The following is a 24,078-nucleotide window of genomic DNA, read 5'->3' as shown; positions in this document are numbered from 1 at the left end:
CCTGTATCTGGCTGATAACAGAGAGCAATATTACGCCCTGTATCTGGCTGACAAGAGAGCAATATTACACCCTGTATCTGGCTGACAACAGAGAGCAATATTACACCCTGTATCTGGCTGATAACAGAGAGCAATATTACACCCTGTATCTGGCTGATAACAGAGAGCAATATTACACCCTGTATCTGGCTGATAACAGAGAGCAATATTACACCCTGTATCTGTCTGATAACAGAGAGCAATATTACGCCCTGTATCTGGCTGATAACAGAGAGCAATATTACACCCTGTATCTTGCTGATATCAGAGAGCAATATTACGCCCTGTATCTGGCTGATAACAGAGAGCAATATTACGCCCTGTATCTGGCTGATAACAGAGAGCAATATTACGCCCTGTATCTGGCTGATAACAGAGAGCAATATTACGCCCTGTATCTGGCTGATAACAGAGAGCAATATTACGCCCTGTATCTGGCTGATATCAGAGAGCAATATTACGCCCTGTATCTGGCTGATAACACAGAGCAATATTACGCCCTGTATCTGGCTGACAGAGAGCAATATTACGCCCTGTATCTGGCTGATAACAGAGAGCAATATTACACCCTGTATCTGGCTGATAACAGAGAGCAATATTACGCCCTGTATCTGGCTGACAGCAGAGAGCAATATTACGCCCTGTATCTGGCTGACAACAGAGAGCAATATTACGCCCTGTATCTGACTCACAACAGAGAGCAATATTACGCCCTGTATCTGACTCACAACAGAGAGCAATATTACGCCCTGTATCTGGCTGATAACACAGAGCAATATTACGCCCTGTATCTGGCTGACAACAGAGAGCAATATTACGCCCTGTATCTGGCTGACAACAGAGAGCAATATTACGCCCTGTATCTGGCTGACAGCAGAGAGCAATATTACGCCCTGTATCTGACTCACAACAGAGAGCAATATTACGCCCTGTATCTGGCTGACAACAGAGAGCAATATTACGCCCTGTATCTGGCTGACAACAGAGAGCAATATTACGCCCTGTATCTGGCTGACAACAGAGAGCAATATTACGCCCTGTATCTGGCTGACAACAGAGAGCAATATTACGCCCTGTATCTGACTCACAACAGAGAGCAATATTACGCCCTGTATCTGACTCACAACAGAGAGCAATATTACGCCCTGTATCTGACTCACAACAGAGAGCAATATTGCGCCCTGTCTCTGGCTGACAACAGAGAGCAATATTACGCCCTGTCTCTGGCTGACAACAGAGAGCAATATTACGCCCTGTCTCTGGCTGATAACAGATTCCACTTGCTTGTCTCTCTCTAGTCGGACCCTGATATCCCCTCAGATAGCCCCACTCCGGTGTCAGAGATCGACCAGTATCCCGGCTCCCCCCCGCGCCTCCCGGCTCCGTACGTGGCTCCTCAGCCGTCCATTGAAGAGGTGCGGCAGACTATGCAGTCTCTGCTGGATGATGCCTTTGCACTGGTGGCCCCGAGCAGCCAAGGGCCCGGAGCGCTGCAGTCAGGAAACACTTCAGGACAGCATGTGGGGAACAGCTCCTCAGCCCGGACCGGTCAGGGGTCTGCACCATGGCAGTATCCGTCTCATCAGTCCTCCCACTACAACGTGAGTCGCTACTGGCAGCAAAACCCAGGGACATGGGGGGATCCCGGGGAACACCCCTCTGACATCACCAGGGACATGGGGGGGATCCCGGGGAACACTCCTGTGACAGCAGCAGGGACATGGGGGGCATCCCGGGGAACACTCCTGTGACAGCAGCAGGGACATGGGGGGGATCCCGGGGAACACCCCTCTGACATCACCAGGGACATGGGGGGGGATCCCGGGGAACACTCCTGTGACATCACCAGGGACATGGCATGAGGGGATCCCGGGGAACACCCCTCTGACATCACCAGGGACATGGGGGGGATCCCAGGGAACACTCCTGTGACATCACCAGGGACATGGGGAGATCCCGGGGAACACTCCTGTGACATCACCAGGGACATGACATGAGGGGATCCCGGGGAACACCCCTCTGACATCACCAGGGACATGGGGGGATCCCGGGGAACACTCCTGTGACAGCACCTGGGACATGGGGGGATCCCGGAGAGCACCCCTCTGCCATCACAAGGGACATGGGGGGATCCCGGGGAACACTCCTGTGACATCACCAGGGACATGACATGAGGGGATCCCGGGGAACACCCCTCTGACATCACCAGGGACATGGGGGGGATCCCGGGGAACACTCCTGTGACATCACCAGGGACATGGGGAGATCCCGGGGAACACTCCTGTGACATCACCAGGGACATGGGGAGATCCCGGGGAACACTCCTGTGACATCACCAGGGACATGGGAGGATCCCGGGGAACACCCCTCTAACATCACCAGGGACATGGGGGGATCCCGGGGAACACCCCTCTGACATCACCAGGGACATGGGGGGGATCCCGGGGAACACTCCTGTGACATCACCAGGGACATGGGGAGATCCCGGGGAACACTCCTGTGACATCACCAGGGACATGACATGAGGGGATCCCGGGGAACACCCCTCTGACATCACCAGGGACATGGGGGGATCCCGGGGAACACTCCTGTGACAGCACCTGGGACATGGGGGGATCCCGGAGAGCACCCCTCTGCCATCACCAGGGACATGGGGGGATCCCGGGGAACACTCCTGTGACATCACCAGGGACATGGGGGGGATCCCGGGGAACACTCCTGTGACATCACCAGGGACATGACATGAGGGGATCCCGGGGAACACCCCTCTGACATCACCAGGGACATGGGGGGATCCCGGGGAACACTCCTGTGACAGCACCTGGGACATGGGGGGATCCTGGAGAGCACCCCTCTGCCATCACCAGGGACATGGGGGGATCCCGGGGAACACTCCTGTGACATCACCAGGGACATGGGGGGGATCCCGAGGAACACTTCTGTGACCGCTCCAGGGACATGGGGGGATCCCGGGGGAACACTCCTGTGACATCACCAGGGACATGGGGGGATCCCGGGCAACACTCCTGTGACAGCACCTGGGACATGGGGGGATCCCGGAGAGCACCCCTCTGCCAGCACCAGGGACATGGGGGGGATCCCAGGGAACACTCCTGTGATATCACCAGGGACATGGGGGGGATCCCGAGCAACACTTCTGTGACATCACCAGGGACATGGGGGCATCCCGGGGAACACTCCTCTGACATCACCAGGGACAGCATTAGGGACATGGGGGGATCCCGGAGAGCACCCATCTGACAGCATTAGGGACATGGGGGGGATCCCGGAGAGCACCCCTCTGACAGCATTACGGATATGGGGGGGATCCCGGAGGGCACTCCTCTGACATCACCAGGGACATGGGGGGGATCCCATGGAGCACACCTCTGATGTCACCAGAGATATGGAGATATCCCAAGGAGCACCCCTGTGACATCACCTGAGACATATTGAGATCCCGGAAAACACCTCTGTGATATCATTGGGGGGATAGCAAGGAACCCCCCTGTGATATCACCAGAAACATGGGGAGATCCCAGGGAGCACCCCTCTGACATCACCAGGGATATGGAGGGATCCCAAGTAGGACCCCTGTACCCATGTGACATCACCAGAGACATGAGGGGGGCCTGGGGAACACCCCTGTCATTACCAGAGACATGGGAGTGATCCCTGAGAAAACCGTTGTGACATCACCAGAGACATGGGGAGATCCCGGGGAACCCCCTGTGACATCATCAGCGACATGGGGAATCCAGGAACCACCTCCCTCTTTATCCCCTGTGACATCACCAGAAACAAAGGGAATTATGGGGAAACCCCCTGAGATGTCACGAGGGACATTGGGGAATCGAGGGAACCTCCTGCAACATCACCAGGGCCAGGACGGAATCAAGGGACTGCAGCTCTAGAGGGGACTGGAGGACTAGACATGATGTAACAGCAGAATAGCGACTGGAGGATAAGATGTAACAGCAGAATATTAAGTGCAGCTCTGGAGGTTACTGGAGTATAAGACATGATGTAACAGCAGAATAGTGAGTGCAGCTCTCGAGGTGACTGGAGGATAAGACACGATGTAACAGCAGAATAGCGAGTGCAGCTCTGGAGGTGACTGGAGGATAAGATGTAACAGCAGAATAGTGAGTGCAGCTCTGGAGGTTAAGACACGATGTAACAGCAGAATAGCGAGTGCAGCTCTGGAGGTTAAGACACAATGTAACAGCAGAATAGTGAGTGCAGCTCTGGAGGTTACTGGAGGATAAGACTGTAACAGCAGAATAGTGTCTGCAGCTGTGGAGGTGACTGGAGGATCGGAGCATTGATGATGTATTACATGGAGATCTCTATTCTTTTTCAGAGATTCCTGGATTTCGGGGGTCCGCAGCCCACTGCTCCCAGCCTTATGACAAGGTGATGATCGCTCTGTCCAGCGGGGGGCGCTGCGGCTCCGTCTCATTTAGAGCATCTGATCATGTAAAGTTGTGGAAGTTTCTCTGTTCCTTCTGTCTTGAATCCCGCTTAGGCTGTGTGCCCACGTAGCGTTTTTGAAGCAGAATAATCCTGAGCGGAACCGCACACCCTCTTCCCGGGAAAACGCATGCGTTTTATGAATCACTTTTGTTAAGCGTTTTTGCCATACAATTGACATGCTGCGTTTTTTTCCACTTAGCGTTTCCACTGCGGAAAAAAGCGCACCATTAGCACAACATGTGCGGATTCCATTGATTACAGTGGATGCTTTTCTTAAGCGTTTCCGCAGCAGAAACGCGCGTCTAAAGGCGCTGCGGAAACAAAAAGCGCAACGTGGGCCCCCAGCCTGTCAGTAAATGGAAACTGTCGGTCGGGTCTCGCTCGCACAGCTGATCAGCTTGTTGCAGTGCGTCAGTGCAGAAACCTCCCTCATGTCCATGAGTCCAGCTGCACCGATACATTGTAACAAACCCCTCAGGTCAGAGCTGGCACTCCTTCAGTTACCCAGAATGTCGCTGGCTTGGACCTGTGGTTAGAGTTTTCCATCCGTGCTCTTGGCGTTGTGTTTAATGGTCGGTGCAGCGGTCACGGCCCACTGACTGCAGAGATGGGAACAAAGATTGTCACAGCCGTCCCCTCCCCCAACCGTGGATTATTCCACACCTCGGAGTCCCACCAACCATGAGAAGGGTGAGGGGGAAGGTCTGCAGCCGGGAAGGGGGGGAACGGTTGTGTAGTCAGAGGAAGGTCTGTGTTCAGGGAGGGAATGCAGATAGAGGAGGGTCCTCAGTATGAGAGGCTGTGCAGTCAGCAGCAGGAGGCTGTGCGGGTCGGCGGCGGTGGGAGGCTGTGCGGTCGGGAGGCTGAGCAGTTGATGGCGGCAGGAGGCTGTGCTGCCAGTGGCGGCGGGAGGCTGTGCGGTCTGTGGCAGGAAGCTGTGCCTTCGAGAGGCTGACAGTCGGTGGGAGGCTGAGCGCTCTGTGGCGGGAAGCTGTGCACTCTGACTGGAGCCTGCGGTCGGCAGCGGTAGAAGGCTGTGCGGTCTGTGGCGGGAGGCTGGGCGGTCTGTGACAGGAGACTGTGGTCTGTGGCGGGAAGCTGTGCAGTCTGTGGCAGGAGACTGTGGGGCTTGTGGCGGGAGGCTGTGCTGTCTGTGGCGGTAGACTGGGGCTTGTGGCGGGAAGCTGTGTGGTCTGTGGCGGTAGGCTGTATGGTCTGTGGCGGGAGGCTGTGCGGTAGGAAGGCTGTGTGGTCTGTGGCGGGAAGCCGTGTGGTCTGTGGCGGGAAACTGTGCGATGGCAGGTATTTCCGTCACCTGTGAGCGCGGTATTTTCCTAGTGCCACCGTTTCTCTGTCACTGACTCCTGAGCCGTCTTCTCCTTATAGAAGCCCAGGGTTCAGCTCCGGCTTCCTGCCCCCGGCTGAAGCAGCCACTGAATCTCAGCAGGCAGAAGGTCAGTATCCCGGCCGGATGTACCCCGAGGACTTGACCTCCGTAGCCAGACCGAGGCCCCTGGGAAGCAATTCTGGTGAGTACAGCCCCAGTGCATTACTCCCTGTTATCAGCCATTGCAGGCCAGGGAGCGACTTATAGTAGGTGCAGTGACCTTCCTGTCCCTCCAGCTCTGATATCATATCTAGTGGCTCCTCTAACATTACCTTTAAGTGTCACTTTTCAGGCCCCGCACAGATTCACCAGTTGACGCAGGTGGGCATCGCGAGTCGCATGGGGGCTCAGTCCACTGAGTTGGCTCGAAGTCGGTCTGTACAGGGATTTTCTGGCCCCGTGTGGCCCTCGTACTACAGTCACGAAGAGGAGACGCCAAGAAATGCAGCGCACAGGGAAGCAGTAAGTGACCGGATCCATAAATGTGTGTCCACCGTGTGATGGTGGCTCCCTGCTCCCTGCTGTGCCTTAGCTGTCCCTTTAATTCGGGAATTATTTATGTTGCAGGGTCACACACATGGAGCCCAAGACTACAGTGGCCCTCAGATGTTCTCCGTGAACAGGGGACCCAATCGCCAGCCGGGCTCTCATCTGCCCCCTTCCATCTGTTACACCTCCAGCTCAGCTGAGGACGTCCACCCTGGACACTCCTCCGCCTCCCTCATCAAGGCCATCCGGGAAGAACTGCTGCGCCTCTCCCAGAAACAGGTGGTCGCCCCCACCTACCACAGCTGATAGGGGCTGCACACGACCGGCTAAGTGTCCGCTTCCTATGGAAGCCATAGGGAAGGGTGCGAGGAGTGGCCGAAATAGTGAGAAATGAGAGCAGCGCATTATCGGACATCAGTGTATGTGAGAAGTCAGCATGGGGTCTTCATCAGAGAGAGTGAAGGGTCATTATAAACAGCAGCAGGTGGTGGGGGTGAGGGACTAGGCAGGTTTAGGTTTTCATGGGTGGAACAGGTCAGACTGTGCCGGTCCAGGTGGGACGTGTTTGTGGTTGTGACTGGAATGTTTCATCTGTAAACAGGACAAGGTTGAGATTAGAAAGAACAAGACGGGACGGGGGCCCAGTTACACAAGGAAGGGGTGGGGGCCATCTACTGAAGAGAGAGGAGAACGGGACTGGGTCCAAGCATCGAGAGGAGAAAGGGACAGGCTGAGAAGAGGGAATGGGGTCCAAGCAACAAGATGAAGGTTCAGGGTCCAAGAAGAGACAATGGAAAGGGGTCCAAGCAACGAGATGAAGGGAAGGGGACCGAGCAATGAGATGAGGGGAGAGCAGGATGGGGTCCAAGCAACGAGAGGAGAACGGGACAGGCCGAGAAGTGAGAACGGAATGTTGTCCAAGCAACAAGATGAGAGTAGAACAGGACAAGGTCCGAGCAGCGAGTCCAGAGAATGGGACGGGGTCCAAGCAACAAGATGAGTGTACGAGAACCGAGTAACAACAGGAAGGGATGGGGCCATGCAACAAGATGAGAGGAGAACTGGACAGGCCGAAAAGACTGAATGGAACGGGGTCCAAGCGACAAGATGAGGGTGCATGGGCCAAGAAGAGACAATGGGATGGGGTCCAAGCAACAAGATGAGTAGAGAACGGGATGGAGTCCAAGCAATGAGATGAGAGAACAGGACAAGGTCCAAGCAGTGAGTCCAGAGAATGGGACGGGGTCCAAGCAACGAGATGAGAGAACAGGATGGGGTCCAGAATGGGACTGGTCTAAGCAGCGATACGAGAGAACGGGACAGGCTGAGTAACAATAGGAAGGGATAGGGTCCATGCAACAAGATGAGAGAACGGGACCGGCTGAGAAGAATGGAACGGGATCCTAGCAACGAGATGAGGGGACGGGGGCCAATCAGTGAAAGTGATGGAGGCCATGCAACAAGAGGAGTGTGGGACCGGGTCCATGCAAACAAAAGGAAGTAATGGGGGCCATGCCATGAGATAAGGAGGACTGGACAGGCCGAGAACAGAGAATGGGACTGGGTTCAAGCAACGAGATGAGGATACGGGGGCCGAGCAATGAAAGGAAGGGAAGGGGGCCATGCAAAGAGATGAGAGGAGAATTGGACAGGGTTCAAGCAACGAGATGAGAGGCAACGGGACAGGCTGAGAAGAGAGTGGGACAGGGTGCAAGCAACGAGATGAGACGAGCAATGGAAGGCATGGGGGCCATGCAATGAGATGACGAGGCAGCAAGATGGGCAGACGAGAGGGAATGGGATGGGGTTCAAGCAACAAGATGAGGGTACGGGGACTGAGCAATGAAACTAATGGATGGGGACCATTCAATGAGATGACTAGAGAATGGGACATGCCAAGAAGAGAGAATGAAAAGATGGCTGAGCCACGAGAAGAGAGAACAATACACGCCAAGAAGAGATGAAGGGACAGGGTCTGACCAACAGGATGAGGGGACAGGGACTAAGCAAGGAGAAGAAATAACGGTACAGACCAAGATGTGAAGGAAGGATGGAGTCCAAGCAATGAGATGAGAGGACTAGCAAGGAAAAGAGAGACAGCAGGGCAGGCAGTAAAGAGAGGAGGGGACAGGGAGCCAAGCAACAAGAGGAATGGACAAAATGCAGCCTTAAGTAATGGAGTGGGAAAACGAAGACTGAGAAAAGAAAGGGGACAGGTGAGCAAATTGAGGATGGGAGGGAGGCCGAACAATGAGGGGAGAGTCTGGGATGGAGGCAGAGCATCGACAGGAGACTATTTGATGGGGGCCAAGCATTGAGGTATTTCGATGGGGACCTAGCAACGACAGGATGGGATGTGGGGCGACAAATGAGGAGAGAATGGGATAGGCCAAGAGGAGAGAACAGACAAGCCGTGAACAGAGGACAGGATGGGTTCTTAGCAATGAGAGTAGAGAACGGGACAGGCCAAGAAGAGAGGATGGGATGAGACGGGGCCTAGCAAGGAGAAGAGACGACCGAGGCAGAGCAACAAGAGAGAATGGAACAGACCGAGAAGAGAGAATGGGATGGGACAGGGCCAAGGAGAGGACAAAACAAGAGTTGAGAGGACAGAGGCCCAGCAACAGGAGAAGTGAAGGTGATGGGACGGGGTGGTCTAGCATCAAGGGGAGGGGAAGGAGGCTAAGCAATGATAGGAGTGGGTGACACAAAGGCTGAGGAAAAAAAAAGGAGGGCACTGTTCGAGCAACATGAGGATGGGAGGGTGGCCAAGCAATGATGGGAGAACCTGGGACATAGGTCAAGCATCAAGAGGAGAGTCTTCAACGGGTGTATCAATGAAAATATGGGACTGGGGCCAATGAACGGGTCAAGGGCTGAGAGAATGGGAGCCAAACGAGGAGAGAGCAGGACAGGCCAAGAAGAAAGGATGGGATGGGGGGCGGACAAGATATTGACCAAACAAAGATAGGAGTGGACAAAGCCGGGTGAGGAAAGAAGATACAGGTCGAGCAACATGAGGATGAGGGTCGCTTCGATAGAGGCGTAGCAACAAAAAGATGAGACGGGGGCTGAGAAACAAGAGGAGAAGAATGGGAAAGGCCAAGAAGAGAGGATGGGACGGGGACCAATCAGTGAGAGGAGAGGATGGAGTGAAGGCCAAAAACTAAGAGGAGGGAATAAGTTCAACAACCAAATGAGAGGACTGGGGCTGAGCAACGAGAGAAGAGAATTGGACAGACAGAGAAGATAGGATGGGAAGAGACCGGGATCCAGAAAGATGAGGAGAGAACTGGACAAGAACAGACACTATGAAGGCTGAGCAACAAGAGGAGAGAATATGACAGTCCGAGAAGAGAGGATGGGAAGAGACCGGGGCTGGGCAATGAGGGCCAAGCAGCGAGAGAAGAGAACGTGTGCTGAGTAATGAGAGGATGGGAGCATAGAAAAGAGGAGAGAGCGAGACAGCAGTGATAAGAGTGGAGCAGAATAATGAGAAAAGGGACCAAGTGACGAGAAATAGGACTGAACAATTAATGAGAGGAGACTATAGAACTGAGAAACAAAAGAACAGGCTTAGTACTAGAATGAGAGGAGAGGAGGGAGGCCGAGTAACAATAGTGGACGAGGGTCGAGTAACAAGAGAAGAGAGGACAGGGGTCGAGTAACGGGAGAGGAGAGAACGGAAGCTGAGTAACAAGAGAGGAGATGAAGGCAGTTCAGTAACGAGAGAGAAGGACGGAGGCCGAGTAATGAGAGGGAAGTATGGAGGCCGAGTAACGAGAGGAGAGGGCTGAGGCCAAGTAACAAAGGAGAGGATTGAGGCTGAGTAACGAGAGGAGAGGATGGAGGCTGAATAACAAAAGGAGGGGGGACATCTTTCAAGTAGTAAGAGAGGCGATTAGTAGAGAAATCAGCTGCAGAACCTTTGTGGCAGCACCTACTTAGCGGCTCCAGGTGGGTTACAGTGGTAGCTGTGGGGTGCAGGGACTCCGTGTTGCCTGTAGGGGGTGCTGGGGCCCACATTGGGGCATTGTTCCGACAGTCACATGATCCCGCCTGTTCCTGGTTCTTTCCCCCATGTTGATGACCCATCCGGCATTGAGGGGTTAATATAAGGTGCTATTTCCACACAGCAATACACACCGCCTCTTCGCAGTGACGCCGGGTGGAGAACACGAATCAGCAAATCACAAAAAAAAAAACTTACTGGAAATTTTGTGGAAAATCAGAAAACTTTTAGTAAAACTGAACAAAACATAAACCGGACGGTGACTGTTTCCCAAGCGTTCGTCTTCTATCGTCCGCACCGTTTTATGTTGTCATGTTGTCGCCCTCGTCGTGATCCGGTGTGCAGGTCTCCCGGACCGTGAAGGGGTTAATCTGGGGCCCCTGGCGTGCCTGTGTGGTGTCGCGGGGCCCCTGGCGTGCCTGCGTGGTGTCGCGGGGCCCCTGGCGTGCCTGCGTGGTGTCGCGGGGCCCCTGGCGTGCCTGCGTGGTGTCGCGGGGCCCCTGGCGTGCCTGCGTGGTGTCGCGGGGCCCCTGGCGTGCCTGCGTGGTGTCGAGGGGCCCCTGGCGTGCCTGCGTGGTGTCGCGGGGCCCCTGGCGTGCCTGCGTGGTGTCGCGGGGCCCCTGGCGTGCCTGCGTGGTGTCGCGGGGACCCTGGCGTGCCTGCGTGGTGTCGCGGGGACCCTGGCGTGCCTGCGTGGTGTCGCGGGGACCCTGGCGTGCCTGCGTGGTGTCGCGGGGCCCCTGGCGTGCCTGCGTGGTGTCGCGGGGCCCCTGGCGTGCCTGCGTGGTGTCGCGGGGCCCCTGGCGTGCCTGCGTGGTGTCGCGGGGCCCCTGGCGTGGTGTCGCGGGGCCCCTGGCGTGCCTGTGTGGTGTCGCGGGGCCCCTGGCGTGGTGTCGCGGGGCCCCTGGCGTGCCTGTGTGGTGTCGCGAGGCCCCTGGCGTGCCTGCGTGGTGTCGCGGGGCCCCTGGCGTGCCTGCGTGGTGTCGAGGGGCCCCTGGCGTGCCTGCGTGGTGTCGCGGGGCCCCTGGCGTGCCTGCGTGGTGTCGCGGGGCCCCTGGCGTGCCTGCGTGGTGTCGCGGGGACCCTGGCGTGCCTGCGTGGTGTCGCGGGGCCCCTGGCGTGCCTGCGTGGTGTCGCGGGGCCCCTGGCGTGCCTGCGTGGTGTCGCGGGGCCCCTGGCGTGCCTGCGTGGTGTCGCGGGGCCCCTGGCGTGCCTGCGTGGTGTCGCGGGGCCCCTGGCGTGCCTGCGTGGTGTCGCGGGGCCCCTGGCGTGGTGTCGCGGGGCCCCTGGCGTGCCTGTGTGGTGTCGCGGGGCCCCTGGCGTGGTGTCGCGGGGCCCCTGGCGTGCCTGTGTGGTGTCGCGGGGCCCCTGGCGTGCCTGCGTGGTGTCGCGGGGCCCCTGGCGTGCCTGCGTGGTGTCGCGGGGCCCCTGGCGTGCCTGCGTGGTGTCGCGGGGCCCCTGGCGTGCCTGCGTGGTGTCGCGGGGCCCCTGGCGTGCCTGCGTGGTGTCGCGGGGCCCCTGGCGTGCCTGCGTGGTGTCGCGGGGCCCCTGGCGTGCCTGCGTGGTGTCGCGGGCCCCGTGGCCGTGTACAGACATTGTTCTTGTTTTGTCGGGGGGCTGGCGGGACCAGTCTGGGGGGACATTTGCTGTGACCTCAGGGTATTTGGGGGGATTTTTTTGTTAATTTTTGTAACATTAGTCTTATTGTTTTCTTCACTATGTGCACGTAGTGTGGGGGTCCAGTAACGGGGGGTCCAGTAACGGGGGCTCGTGGCTGGGATTTGGTGGTTGTGTCACTGGCGCATGATATAAATAAAGGAATTCCAGAAGTAAATGATGGAAGGTTTTATTTTCTTGTTCCATACAATATGGCGGCAGCATTACAGCGCTGAGGTCTGGGGGGCGTTGTGCCTCCATCTAATATGACGCCTCACAATATGGCCGCCGTCCTCACTGTTACTCGATATCAGGAATGGCTGATGCTGTGGTAACAAATATTCGGCCTCATCTAGGAAAACTGGTTAGAAAGATGGATTTTGATTGGTCTATTTCAGCTATTTCTCCCACATGATGCCAACTGGACCAATCAAATCACAGCTTTCATGATCTAACCTGCTGTGAAAAATATTAAAGCTGGAATTTGATTGGTTGCTACGAACAGCACTTCTGCTTCAGTAACTAAGGTGATGTTCATTGCAACCAATCACGTTTCTTATTTTATTTTTTAATCAGAACAAGATAAATGAAAGCTGAAATCCGATTGGTCGCCTTAGGAAACGAGGCCTTGTTCAAGGCTGTTTCCATGCACAAGGCCTGATATGTGGCCGCAGTTTTTCTTGGCCGGGTAGAAGCACTTTGTCGGTGTCGGGGTCGCCAGGCTGACGTGTTTCCTTTACAGTCTTATTTTTTTGCCGGTTTGCTCTGGACGCCATGTTTATGGACTTTGTCCTTGTGGAGGTCTCGTCTCACTCCCGGATGTGTTCGTATTTGGGCTCATTCGGCCTCAGATCCATGACTTTACCAATACACATGAGGATGATGGTGAAAACCCACAGACTCCAGCCCACGGCGGCCGCGATCCAGCCATAGCTATCCATCCCGGGCATGCAGCAGCGGCTCGCCACATCGCAGAACGTACTGTCCGCTGTAAGGAGGGTGGAAATACATGTCACATTCTGCTCTGAGGTCAGATACACTGCACAGCAGGTTATAACAGCCGCTTATAATATACTGCCTGTAGAACGGCTTCTACAGGATGTTATAACCATTATAACAAGGAGTATGCCCCTGCAGTCACCACTAGGGGGAGCTCCCTGTATACAGCAATACATGATAAGATCCTGTCTGCAGACACCACTAGGGGGAGCTCCCTGTATACAGATACATGATAAGATCCTGTCTGCAGTCACCACTAGGGGGAGCTCCCTGTGTACAGAGATACATAAGATCCTGTCTGTAGCCAACACTAGGGGGAGCTCCCTGTGTACAGAGATACATGATAAGATCCTGTCTGCAGCCACCACTAGAGGGAGCTCCCTGTATACAGAGATACATGATAAGATTCTGCAGCCACCACTAGGGGGAGCTCCCTGTATACAGAGATACATGATAAGATCCTGCTGCAGACACCACTAGGGGGAGCTCCCTGTATACAGAGATACATAAGAGCCTGTCTGCAGTCACCACTAGGGGGAGCTCCCTGTATACAGAGATACATGATAAGATCCTGTCTGCAGTCACCACTAGGGGGAGCTCCCTGTATACAGGGATACATGATAAGATCCTGTCTGCAGACACCACTAGGGGGAGCTCCCTGTATACAGATACATAAGATCCTGTATACAGAGATACATGATAAGATCCTGTCTGCAGACACCACTAGGGGGAGCTCCCTGTATACAGAGATACATGATAAGATCATGTCTGCAGACACCACTAGGGGGAGCTCCCTGTATACAGAGATACATGATAAGATCCTGTCTGCAGACACCACTAGGGGGAGCTCCCTGTATACAGAGATACATGATAAGATCCTGTCTGCAGACACCACTAGGGGGAGCTCCCTGTATACAGATACATGATAAGATCCTGTCTGCAGTCACCACTAGGGGGAGCTCCCTGTGTACAGAGATACATAAGATCCTGTCTGCAGCCAACACTAGGGGGAGCTCCCTGTGTACAGAGATACATGATAAGATCCTGTCTGCAGCCACCACTAGAGGGAGCTCCCTGTATACAGAGACACATGATAAGATTCTGTCTGCAGCCACCACTAGGGGGAGTTCCTGTATACAGAGATACATGATAAGATCCTGTCTGCAGACACCACTAGGGGGAGCTCCCTGTATACAAAGATACATAAGAACCTGTCTGCAGTCACCACTAGGGGGAGCTCCCTGTATACAGAGATACATGATAAGATCCTGTCTGCAGTCACCACTAGGGGGAGCTCCCTGTATACAGGGATACATGATAACATCCTGTCTGCAGCCACCACTAGGGGGAGCTCCCTGTATGCAGAGATACATAAGAGCCTGTCTGCAGTCACCACTAGGGGGAGCTCCCTGTATACAGAGATACATGATAAGATCCTGTCTGCAGACACCACTAGGGGGAGGTCCCTGTGTATACAGAGATACATGATAAGATCCTGTCTGCAGACACCACTAGGGGGAGTTCCCTGTGTATACAGAGATACATGATAAGATCCTGTCTGCAGTCACCACTAGGGGGAGCTCCCTGTATACAGGGATACATGATAACATCCTGTCTGCAGCCACCACTAGGGGGAGTTCCCTGTGTATATAGAGATACATAAGATCCTGTCTGCAGACACCACTAGGGGGAGCTCCCTGTGTATACAGAGATACATAAGATCCTGTCTGCAGCCACCACTAGGGGGAGCTCCCTGTATACAGAGATACATGATAAGATCCTGTCTGCAGTCACCACTAGGGGGAGCTCCCTGTATACAGAGATACATAAGAACCTGTCTGCAGACACCACTAGGGGGAGCTCCCTGTATACTGCAGCATTGGTGGTGACTATAGGTGAGTTTTGCACATCATCGGGTTCTTTGGATTTGATCTTACAGAGGATCCATCATTTTTCTTTTCCTATCTGGTGTAAAGATGTTCTGCAGCAGATTCATCCGGGTTTGGAATATTTGAGTGATTATAGAGCCGCTCACCTGGACACTGCAGCAAACTTTCCACTGTATCATTAGAGGCTGAAACAAGAAGAGAAGAGACTGTTATCCACAGGTGAATGTGGCTGGATACATTGTGTCGGAGCGGCGGTGCCATCCCGGGTGGATACAGCACTGAGTAGAGGGGTCCCTTATAGAGGATTAGTGGAGAGAGTGTAAGATTACGGGGTACACTTTCAGATTAGAGCAGAGATGTTACACTGAAGCACACAGAGGGTCAAAATTGAAAGTTTGGACAAAGTCGCGGCCAATCTTTATTTTTAAAAAAATGTTTAAAATTGAGGAAGTTTTTCCTTATCAAATAGCGATGACATTTTTCATGTGAAAACAAACTTAAAGCAGTTTTCCTACAAACAAAGTGCATTGTAACGAATAGATCTCAGAATATAATGTTATGTAAGAGCATATGGCCCAACGGCATTATATACAGTTGTGCTCAAAAGTTTACACACCCCGGCAGAATTTTTGCTTTCTTGGCTTTTTTTCAGAGAATATGAATGATGACACCAAAACTTTTCCTCCACTCATGGTTAGTGGTTGGGTGAAGCCATTTATTGTGAGACTACTGTGTTTTCTCTTTTTACATCATAATGACAACCCAAAACATCCAAATGACCCTGATCAAAAGTTCACATCCCATGGTGATTTTTGCCTGATAACATGCACAGAAGTTGACACAAATGGATGTGAATGGCTACTAAAGGAAACATCCTCAGCTGTGACCTGTTTGCTGTGTGCATAAAAGCTGAGTGAGTTTCTGGGATCCAGACAGACTCTTGCATCTTTCATCCAGCCACTGACGTTTCTGCATTGTGAGTCATGGGGAAAGCAAAAGAATTGTCAACGGATCTACGGGAAAAGGTAGTTGAACTGTATAAAACAGGAAAGGGATACAAAAAGATATCCAAGGAATTGATAATGCCAGTCAGCAGCGTTCAAACTGTGATTAACAAACGGAAAATCAGGGGCTCTGTAAAAACAAAACCACGGTCAGGTAGACCAACAAAAATGTCATCCACAACTGCCAGGAAAATTGTTCAGGATGTAAAGAAAAACCCACAAATAACATCAGCTGAAATACTGGACTCTCTGAAAACTAGCGGTGTGGCTGTTTCAAGATGCACAATAAGGAGGCACTTGAAGAAAAATGGGCTGCATGGTCGAGTCACCAGAAGAAAGCCATTACTGAGGAAATGTCATGAAGTAGCTCACCTACAGTATGCAAAACAGCACAGAGACAAGCCTCAGAACTTCTGGAACAAGGTAATTTGGAGTGATGAGACCAAAATGGAACTTTTTGGCCACAACCATAAACGTTACATTTGGAGAGAGGTCAACAAGGTCTATGATGAAAGGAACACCATTCCTACTGTGAAGCATAGAGGTGGATCGCTGATGTTTTGGGGCAGTGTGAGCTACAAACGCACAGGAGACTTGCTCAAAGTTGAAGGAAAGATGAATGCAGCACATTATCAGCAAATACTGGAGGCAAATTTGCAATCCTCTGCCTGGAAGCTGTGCATAGGATGTACTTGGACGTTCCAACATGACAACGACCCAAAACACAGGGCCAAGTCGACCTGTCATTGGCTACAGCAGAACAAAGTGAAGGTTCTGGAGTGGCCATCTCAGTCTCCTGACCTCAATATCATTGAGCCACTCTGGGGAGATCTCAAGCGTGCTGTTCATGCTAGACAGCCCAGGAAGTTACATGAACTGGAGGCTTTTTGCCAAGAAGAGTGGGCAGCTTTACCATCTGAGAAAATAACTTTGTCCACAACTACCACAAAAGACTTCAAGCTGTCATTGATGTTAGAGGGGTCAATACACGGTATTTAGAAATGGGGTATGTAAACTTTTGATCAGGGCCATTTGGATGTTTTGGGTTGTCATTATGATTTAAAAAGAGAAAACACAGTAGTTTGATAATAAATGGCTTCACCCAACCACTAACCATGTGTGGAGGAAAAGGTTTGGTGTTCACATAAATATTCTCTGAAAAAAGGCCAAGAAAGCAAAAATTCTGCCGGGGTATGTAAACTTTTGCGCACAACTGTACATATGTAATAAAAAGGATAATAACCTTCAAATACTAATGCATGATGCAAATCAAAAAGGCCCCAAACACAGTATGACACCCCCACAGGGAATTCCCTCACGCTATGATGACTCTACAGTAACCCGCACGCCCTCCGAAGAATGGTGACCCCATCACAGTATGATTCTCCAACTATAATCCCCACATAGTACTCCATACAGTATAATGGCCACACAATGCTCCATACTGTATAATGGCCCCCACGTAGTGCTCCATACAGTATAATGTCCACACATAATGCTCTGATGGCCACCACATAGTGGTCCATATAGGATAATGGCCCCCGCATAGTCTTGCATACAGTATAATGGCCCCCAAATCTAACATATGGAGGACTAATGACCACACATAATGCTCCAAACAGTATAATGGACCCCACATAGTCCCCCATACAGTATAATGGCTACACACAATGCTCCAACAGTATAATGGACCCCAAATAGTAATCCATACAGGATAATGGCCCCACATAATGCTCCATACAGTATAATGGACTCCACATAGTGCTCCATACAGTATAATGGCCACATAATGCTCCATACAGTACAATGGTCCCCACATAGTCCCCCATACAGTATAATGGCCACACATATTGCTCCATATAGTATAATGGACCCCAAATAGTAATCCATACAGGATAATGGCTACACATAATACTCCATATAGTATAATGGCCCCCACATAGTCCCCCATACAGTATAACGACCCAATATATTGCTCTATATAGTATAATGACCTCACATTAAAATAATAAATATTCACCCCTGCCCGTTCCCTTGCTGCTTTGGTCTCCTCACCCTGTCTTCACATCCTCTGCATCACTCTGTACATTGGGTGTGTTTTAATGATGTCATCGCATCGGCTGCACAGAGACTTCAGATGCAGAAGAGGAATGATGGGAGAGGGAGCGTCAGCTGACACTGCCTCCTCCATCATTGCTTTCAATTGAAAGTGCGATGCTGGGAGTGAGAGAGACACGCCCGGCATCACAGGCCACATATACTCGGGGGGACCCGCCCGGCCTCGCGGGCCACATGTACTCGGAGGGACCCGCCCGGCCTCGCGGGCCACATGTACTCGGAGGGACCCGCCCGGCCTCGCGGGCCACATGTACTCGGGGGACCCGCCCGGCCTCGCGGGCCACGTGTACTCGGGGGGACCCGCCCGGCCTCGCGGGCCACGTGTACTCGGAGGGACCCGCCCGGCCTCGCGGGCCACATGTACTCGGAGTGACCCGCCTGGCCTCGCGGGCCAAATGTACTCGGAGGGACCCGCCCGGCCTCGCGGGCCACATGTACTCGGAGGGACCCGCCCGGCCTCGCGGGCCACATGTACTCGGGGGACCCGCCCGGCCTCGCGGGCCACATGTACTCAGGGGACCCGCCCGGCCTCGTGGGCCACATGTACTCGGGGGGACCCGCCCAGCCTCGTGGGCCACATGTACTCGGGGGGACCCGCCCGGCCTCGTGGGCCACATGTACTTGGGGGGACCCGCCCGGCCTCGCGGGCCACATGTACTCGGGGGGGGACCCGCCCGGCCTCGCGGGCCACATGTACTCTGGGGACCCGCCCAGCATTGCGGTCTACATATACTGGGGGAATCATATTTGGGGGATCCGCCCGGCGTCGCGGGCTAAATGTACTCACCCTGCGGCCAGGTGTGACCCACGGGTCAGCGTTTGACATGTGGAGTAGAGGGACACATTCATAGATTACAGAAGGTACATCAGATTAGAGGGGAAATTATGTCGTATAGCTGATACGTCATCTCAGATGGAACGCACGGTACATCAGATTACACGAAAACGCAGCAGATTAGACGCAGTGATCACTACGTTATATTGAAAGAGAAATATTGCAGAGGAATAGAACACATGAAATTACAGAGGTGCGATTACAGATTATAGGAAGCAGAGTAAATCTGATTACAGGAGTGTGATACACCAGATTATAGGAGCAGAATAGATCACATTACAGGGAGGCGATACGCCAGATTATAGGAGCAGAATAAATCAGATTAAAAGGGTGCAATACAAAAAATGATAGCAGCATAATAAATCAGATTACAGGGGTGTAATACGCCAGATTATAGGAGCAGAATAGATCACAGTACAGGGGTGTAATACGCCAGATTATAGGAGAAGAATAAATCAGATTACAGGGAGGCGATACGCCAAATGATAGCAGCAGAATAAATCAGATTACAGGGGTGTAATACGCCAGATTATAGGAGCAGAATAAATCAGATTACAGGGGTGTAATACGCCAGATTATAGGAGCAGAATAAATCAGATTACAGGGGTGCGATACGCCAGACTATGGGAGCAGAATAGATCAGATTACAGGGGTGTAATACGCCAGACTATAGGAGCAGAATAAATCAGATTACAGCGGTGCGATACCCCAGATTATAGGAGCAGAAAAAAATCAGATTACAGGGGTGCGATACCCCAGATTATAAGAGCAGAATAAATCAGATTACAGGGGTGCGATACGCCAGATTATAGGAGCAGAATAAATCAGATTACAGGGGTGTAATACGCCAGACTATAAGAGTAGAATAAATCAGATTACAGGGGTGCGATACGCCAGACTATGGGAACAGAATAGATCAGATTACAGGGGTGTAATACGCCAGACTATAGGAGCAGAATAAATCAGATTACAGGGGTGCGATACGCCAGATTATAGGAGCAGAATAAATCAGATTACAGGGGTGCGATACGCCAAATGATAGGAGCAGAATAAATCAGATTACAGGGGTGCGATACGCCAAATGATAGGAGCAGAATAAATTAGATTACAGGGGTGCGATACCCCAGATTATAGGAGCAGAATAAATCAGATTACAGCGGTGCGATACGCCACATTATAGGAGCAGAATAAATCAGATTACAGGGGTGCGATACCCCAGATTATAGGAGCAGAATAAATCAGATTACAGCGGTGTGATACCCCAGATTATAGGAGCAGAATAAATCAGATTACAGGGGTGTAATACGCCACATTATAGGAGCAGAATAAATCAGATTACAGCGGTGCAATACCCCAGATTATAGGATCAGAATTATCAGATTACAGGGGTGCGATACGCCAGACTATGGGAGCAGAAGAGATCAGATTACAGGGGTGTAATACGCCAGACTATAGGAGCAGAATAAATCAGATTACAGGGGTGCGATACCCCAGATTATAAGAGCAGAATAAATCAGATTACAGCGGTGCGATACGCCAAATGATAGGAGCAGAATAAATTAGATTACAGGGGTGCGATACGCCACATTATAGGAGCAGAATAAATCAGATTACAGCGGTGCGATACCCCAGATTATAGGAGCAGAATAAATCAGATTACAGGGCTGTAATACGCCACATTATAGGAGCAGAATAAGTCAGATTATAGGAGAAGAATAAATCAGATTACAGGGGTGCGATACGCCAAATGATAGGAGCAGAATAAATTAGATTACAGCGGTGCGATACGCCAGTTTATAGGAGCAGAATAAATCAGATTACAGGGGTGCGATACGCCAGATTATAGGAGCAGAATAAATCAGATTACAGGGGTGCGATACCCCAGATAATAGGAGCAGAATAAATCAGATTACAGGGGTGCGATACGCTAGATTATAGGAGCAGAATAGATCAGATTACAGGGGTGCAATACGCCAGACTATAGGAGCAGAATAAATCAGATTACAGGGGTGCGATACCCCAGATTATAGGAGCAGAATAAATCAGATTACAGGGGTGCGATACGCCAGACTATGGGAGCAGAATAGATCAGATTACAGGGGTGCAATACGCCAGACTATAGGAGCAGAATAAATCAGATTACAGGGGTGCGATACCCCAGATTATAGGAGCAGAATAAATCAGATTACAGGGGTGCGATACGCCAGACTATGGGAGCAGAATAGATCAGATTACAGGGGTGCAATACGCCAGACAATGGGAGCGGAATAGATCAGATTACAGGGGTGTAATACGCCAGATTATAGGAGCAGAATAAATCAGATTACAGGGGTGCAATACCCCAGTTTATAGGAGCAGAATAAATCAGATTACAGGGGTGCAATACGCCAGACTATAGGAGCAGAATAAATCAGATTACAGGGGTGCAATAAAACAGATTACAGGGGTGCGATACGCCAGACTATGGGAGCGGAATAGATCAGATTACAGGGGTGTAATACGCCACATTATAGAAGCAGAATAAATCAGATTACAGGGGTGCAATAAATCAGACTACAGGGGTGCGATACGCCAGACTATGGGAGCGGAATAGATCAGATTACAGGGGTGTAATACGCCAGATTATAGGAGCAGAATAAATCAGATTACAGGGGTGCGATACGCCACATTATAGGAGCAGAATAAATCAGATTACAGGGGTGCGATACGCCAGACTATGGGAGCAGAAGAGATCAGATTACAGGGGTGTGATACGCCAGAATATAGGAGTAGAATAAATCAGATTACAGGGGTGCGATACGCCAGATTATAGGAGCAGAATAAATCAGATTACAGGGGTGCGATACCCCAGATTATAGGAGCAGAATAAATCAGATTACAGAGGTGCGATACGCCAGATTATAGGAGCAGAATAAATCAGATTACAGGGGTGCGATACCCAAGATTATAGGAGAAGAATAAATCAGATTACAGGGGTGCGATACGCCAGATTATAGGAGCAGAATAAATCAGATTACAGGGGTGCGATACGCCAGATTATAGGAGCAGAATAGATCAGATTACAGGGGTGCGATACGCCAGATTATAGGAGCAGAATAGATCAGATTACAGGGGTGCGATACCCCAGATTATAGGAGAAGAATAAATCAGATTACAGGGGTGCGATACCCCAGATTATAGGAGAAGAATAAATCAGATTACAGGGGTGCGATACGCCAGACTATGGGAGCAGAAGAGATCAGATTACAGGGGTGCGATACGCCAGAATATAGGAGTAGAATAAATCAGATTACAGGGGTGCGATACGCCAGATTATAGGAGCAGAATAAATCAGATTACAGGGGTGCGATACCCCAGATTATAGGAGCAGAATAAATCAGATTACAGGGGTGCGATACGCCAGATTATAGGAGCAGAATAAATCAGATTACAGGGGTGCGATACGCCAGATTATAGGAGCAGAATAAATCAGATTACAGGGGTGCGATACGCCAGATTATAGGAGCAGAATAAATCAGATTACAGGGGTGCGATACGCCAGATTATAGGAGCAGAATAAATCAGATTACAGGGGTGTGATACGCCAGATTATAGGAGCAGAATAAATCAGATTACAGGGGTGCGATATGCCAGATTATAGGAGCAGAATAGATCAGATTACAGGGGTGCGATACGCCAGATTATAGGAGCAGAATAAATCAGATTACAGGGGTGCGATATGCCAGATTATAGGAGCAGAATAGATCAGATTACAGGGGTGCGATACCCCAGATTATAGGAGAAGAATAAATCAGATTACAGGGGTGCGATACGCCAGATTATAGGAGCAGAATAAATCAGATTACAGGGGTGCGATACCCCAGATTATAGGAGACGAATAAATCAGATTACAGGGGTGCGATACGCCAGATTATAGGAGCAGAATAAATCAGATTACAGGGGTGCGATACGCCAGATTATAGGAGCAGAATAGATCAGATTACAGGGGTGCGATACCCCAGATTATAGGAGAAGAATAAATCAGATTACTGGGGTGCGATACGCCAGACTATGGGAGCAGAATAGATCAGATTACAGTGGTGCAATACGCCAGATTATAGGAGCAGAATAGATCAGATTACAGGGGTGCGATACCCCAGATTATAGGAGAAGAATAAATCAGATTACAGGGGTGCGATACGCCAGACTATGGGAGCAGAATAGATCAGATTACAGGGGTGCAATACGCCAGATTATAGGAGCAGAATAAATCAGATTACAGGGGTGCGATACCCCAGATTATAGAAGAATAAATCAGATTACAGGGGTGCGATACGCCAGATTATAGGAGCAGAATAAATCAGATTACAGGGGTGCGATACGCCAGATTATAGGAGCAGAATAAATCAGATTACAGGGGTGCGATACGCCAGATTATAGGAGCAGAATAGATCAGATTACAGTGGTGTAATGTATCAGATTAGGGGTTTACATTATGTTCTGACATGATATTACAGATAGTTGTACACTAGACTTTGGATCTGGATTCTGATGGATTACTTATTTCCTGCTGGTGCTGTACCACAGATTACAGGGATTACCAGATATCAGTAATCATCTCACCTGCCCAGGACTCCAGGATGTAGCAGAGGAGGAGGAGGACGGTGAACTTCATTCTGATCCCTGCACTGACGATGTGACTGCGGAGCTGGAGGGGGCACCTGTGCGTCCTGGCTCCGCCCCCAGCTCACCTGTGCGTCCTGGCTCCGCCCCCAGCTCACCTGTGCGTCCTGGCTCCGCCCCCAGCTCACCTGTGCGTCCTGGCTCCGCCCCCAGCTCACCTGCGCTCACCCTCTACACAGGAGGGGGCAGAAAGTTCTGCAGCTTTCACCTCCTGCAGGATCTCTGCTTCCAGTCAGTGAATGGAAACCTCCCAGCAGCACAAATCTCTCTCCTGATAGTTTGTTGCATTTGATACATTGTATCACTCTTGTGTCTGGATTGTACAAACTGGATGCAACTGTAACAAACCCTCAGCTGTGAGGAGTATTGGGTCAGGGGAGGTTTCAGTGCAGTGTAGTGGCCACATCAGGAGGCCCTGACCCCGGAGGGGAGGCCAGTGAGCCTCCTGCGACCTCCCCGACTCCTCCACTCACGCGTGCGCTCAGAAAAAGGTCGGATTTAGTTATCTAACG

At 51.6% G+C, this 24,078-nt stretch overlaps 3 protein-coding genes across 9 annotated transcripts in view; 2 read left to right on the top strand and 1 right to left on the bottom strand.

Annotated features, from left to right (window-relative positions):
• KIAA1549 (KIAA1549 ortholog) overlaps window positions 1-12,237 on the top strand; it is a 92,675-nt gene extending 80,438 nt beyond the window's left edge. For all 5 annotated transcript variants that reach the window (XM_073544034.1, XM_073544031.1, XM_073544033.1 and 2 more), the window contains exons 16-20: window positions 1,338-1,640; window positions 4,403-4,455; window positions 5,902-6,044; window positions 6,195-6,364; window positions 6,470-12,237. In XM_073544034.1, coding sequence (XP_073400135.1) covers window positions 1,338-1,640; window positions 4,403-4,455; window positions 5,902-6,044; window positions 6,195-6,364; window positions 6,470-6,697 — 897 coding nt within the window. In that variant the 3' untranslated portion in view covers window positions 6,698-12,237. The remainder of the gene's footprint in view (window positions 1-1,337; window positions 1,641-4,402; window positions 4,456-5,901; window positions 6,045-6,194; window positions 6,365-6,469) is intronic.
• On the bottom strand, window positions 12,234-23,616 carry TMEM213 (transmembrane protein 213). The gene is made up of 3 exons (XM_073544039.1): window positions 23,507-23,616; window positions 15,094-15,132; window positions 12,234-13,047 (listed from the first exon to the last, which is right to left on the bottom strand). The coding sequence occupies exons 1-3, from the start codon at window positions 23,556-23,558 to the stop codon at window positions 12,869-12,871; spliced, it is 270 nt and encodes an 89-aa protein (XP_073400140.1). The 5' UTR covers window positions 23,559-23,616; the 3' UTR covers window positions 12,234-12,868.
• The window catches only part of ATP6V0A4 (ATPase H+ transporting V0 subunit a4), a 30,296-nt gene continuing 29,726 nt past the window's right edge, over window positions 23,509-24,078 (top strand). For all 3 annotated transcript variants that reach the window (XM_073544036.1, XM_073544037.1, XM_073544038.1), the window contains exon 1: window positions 23,509-24,057. The gene's annotated coding sequence lies outside the window, so the exon portion shown is untranslated. The remainder of the gene's footprint in view (window positions 24,058-24,078) is intronic.

Source organism: Dendrobates tinctorius, unplaced genomic scaffold (assembly GCF_039654945.1).
Source record: "Dendrobates tinctorius isolate UK_male_01 unplaced genomic scaffold, ASM3965494v1 ptg000136l, whole genome shotgun sequence".
In the NCBI taxonomy this organism is placed as follows: Eukaryota; Metazoa; Chordata; class Amphibia; order Anura; family Dendrobatidae; genus Dendrobates; species Dendrobates tinctorius.
The sequence above is the reverse complement of the archived record's forward strand: the minus strand, read 5'-3'. Positions and strand labels throughout refer to the sequence as shown.

Bases quoted from the DNA above. Each gene is read 5' to 3' on its own strand.
- TMEM213 (XM_073544039.1), bottom strand. From the start codon at position 23,558: ATGAAGTTCACCGTCCTCCTCCTCCTCTGCTACATCCTGGAGTCCTGG. The intron at 15,133-23,506 runs GTGAGATGATTA...TTCTTGTTTCAG, and splicing joins CATCCTGGAGTCCTGGGCAG to CCTCTAATGATACAGTGGAA. The intron at 13,048-15,093 runs GTGAGCGGCTCT...CCCTCCTTACAG, and splicing joins AAGTTTGCTGCAGTGTCCAG to CGGACAGTACGTTCTGCGAT.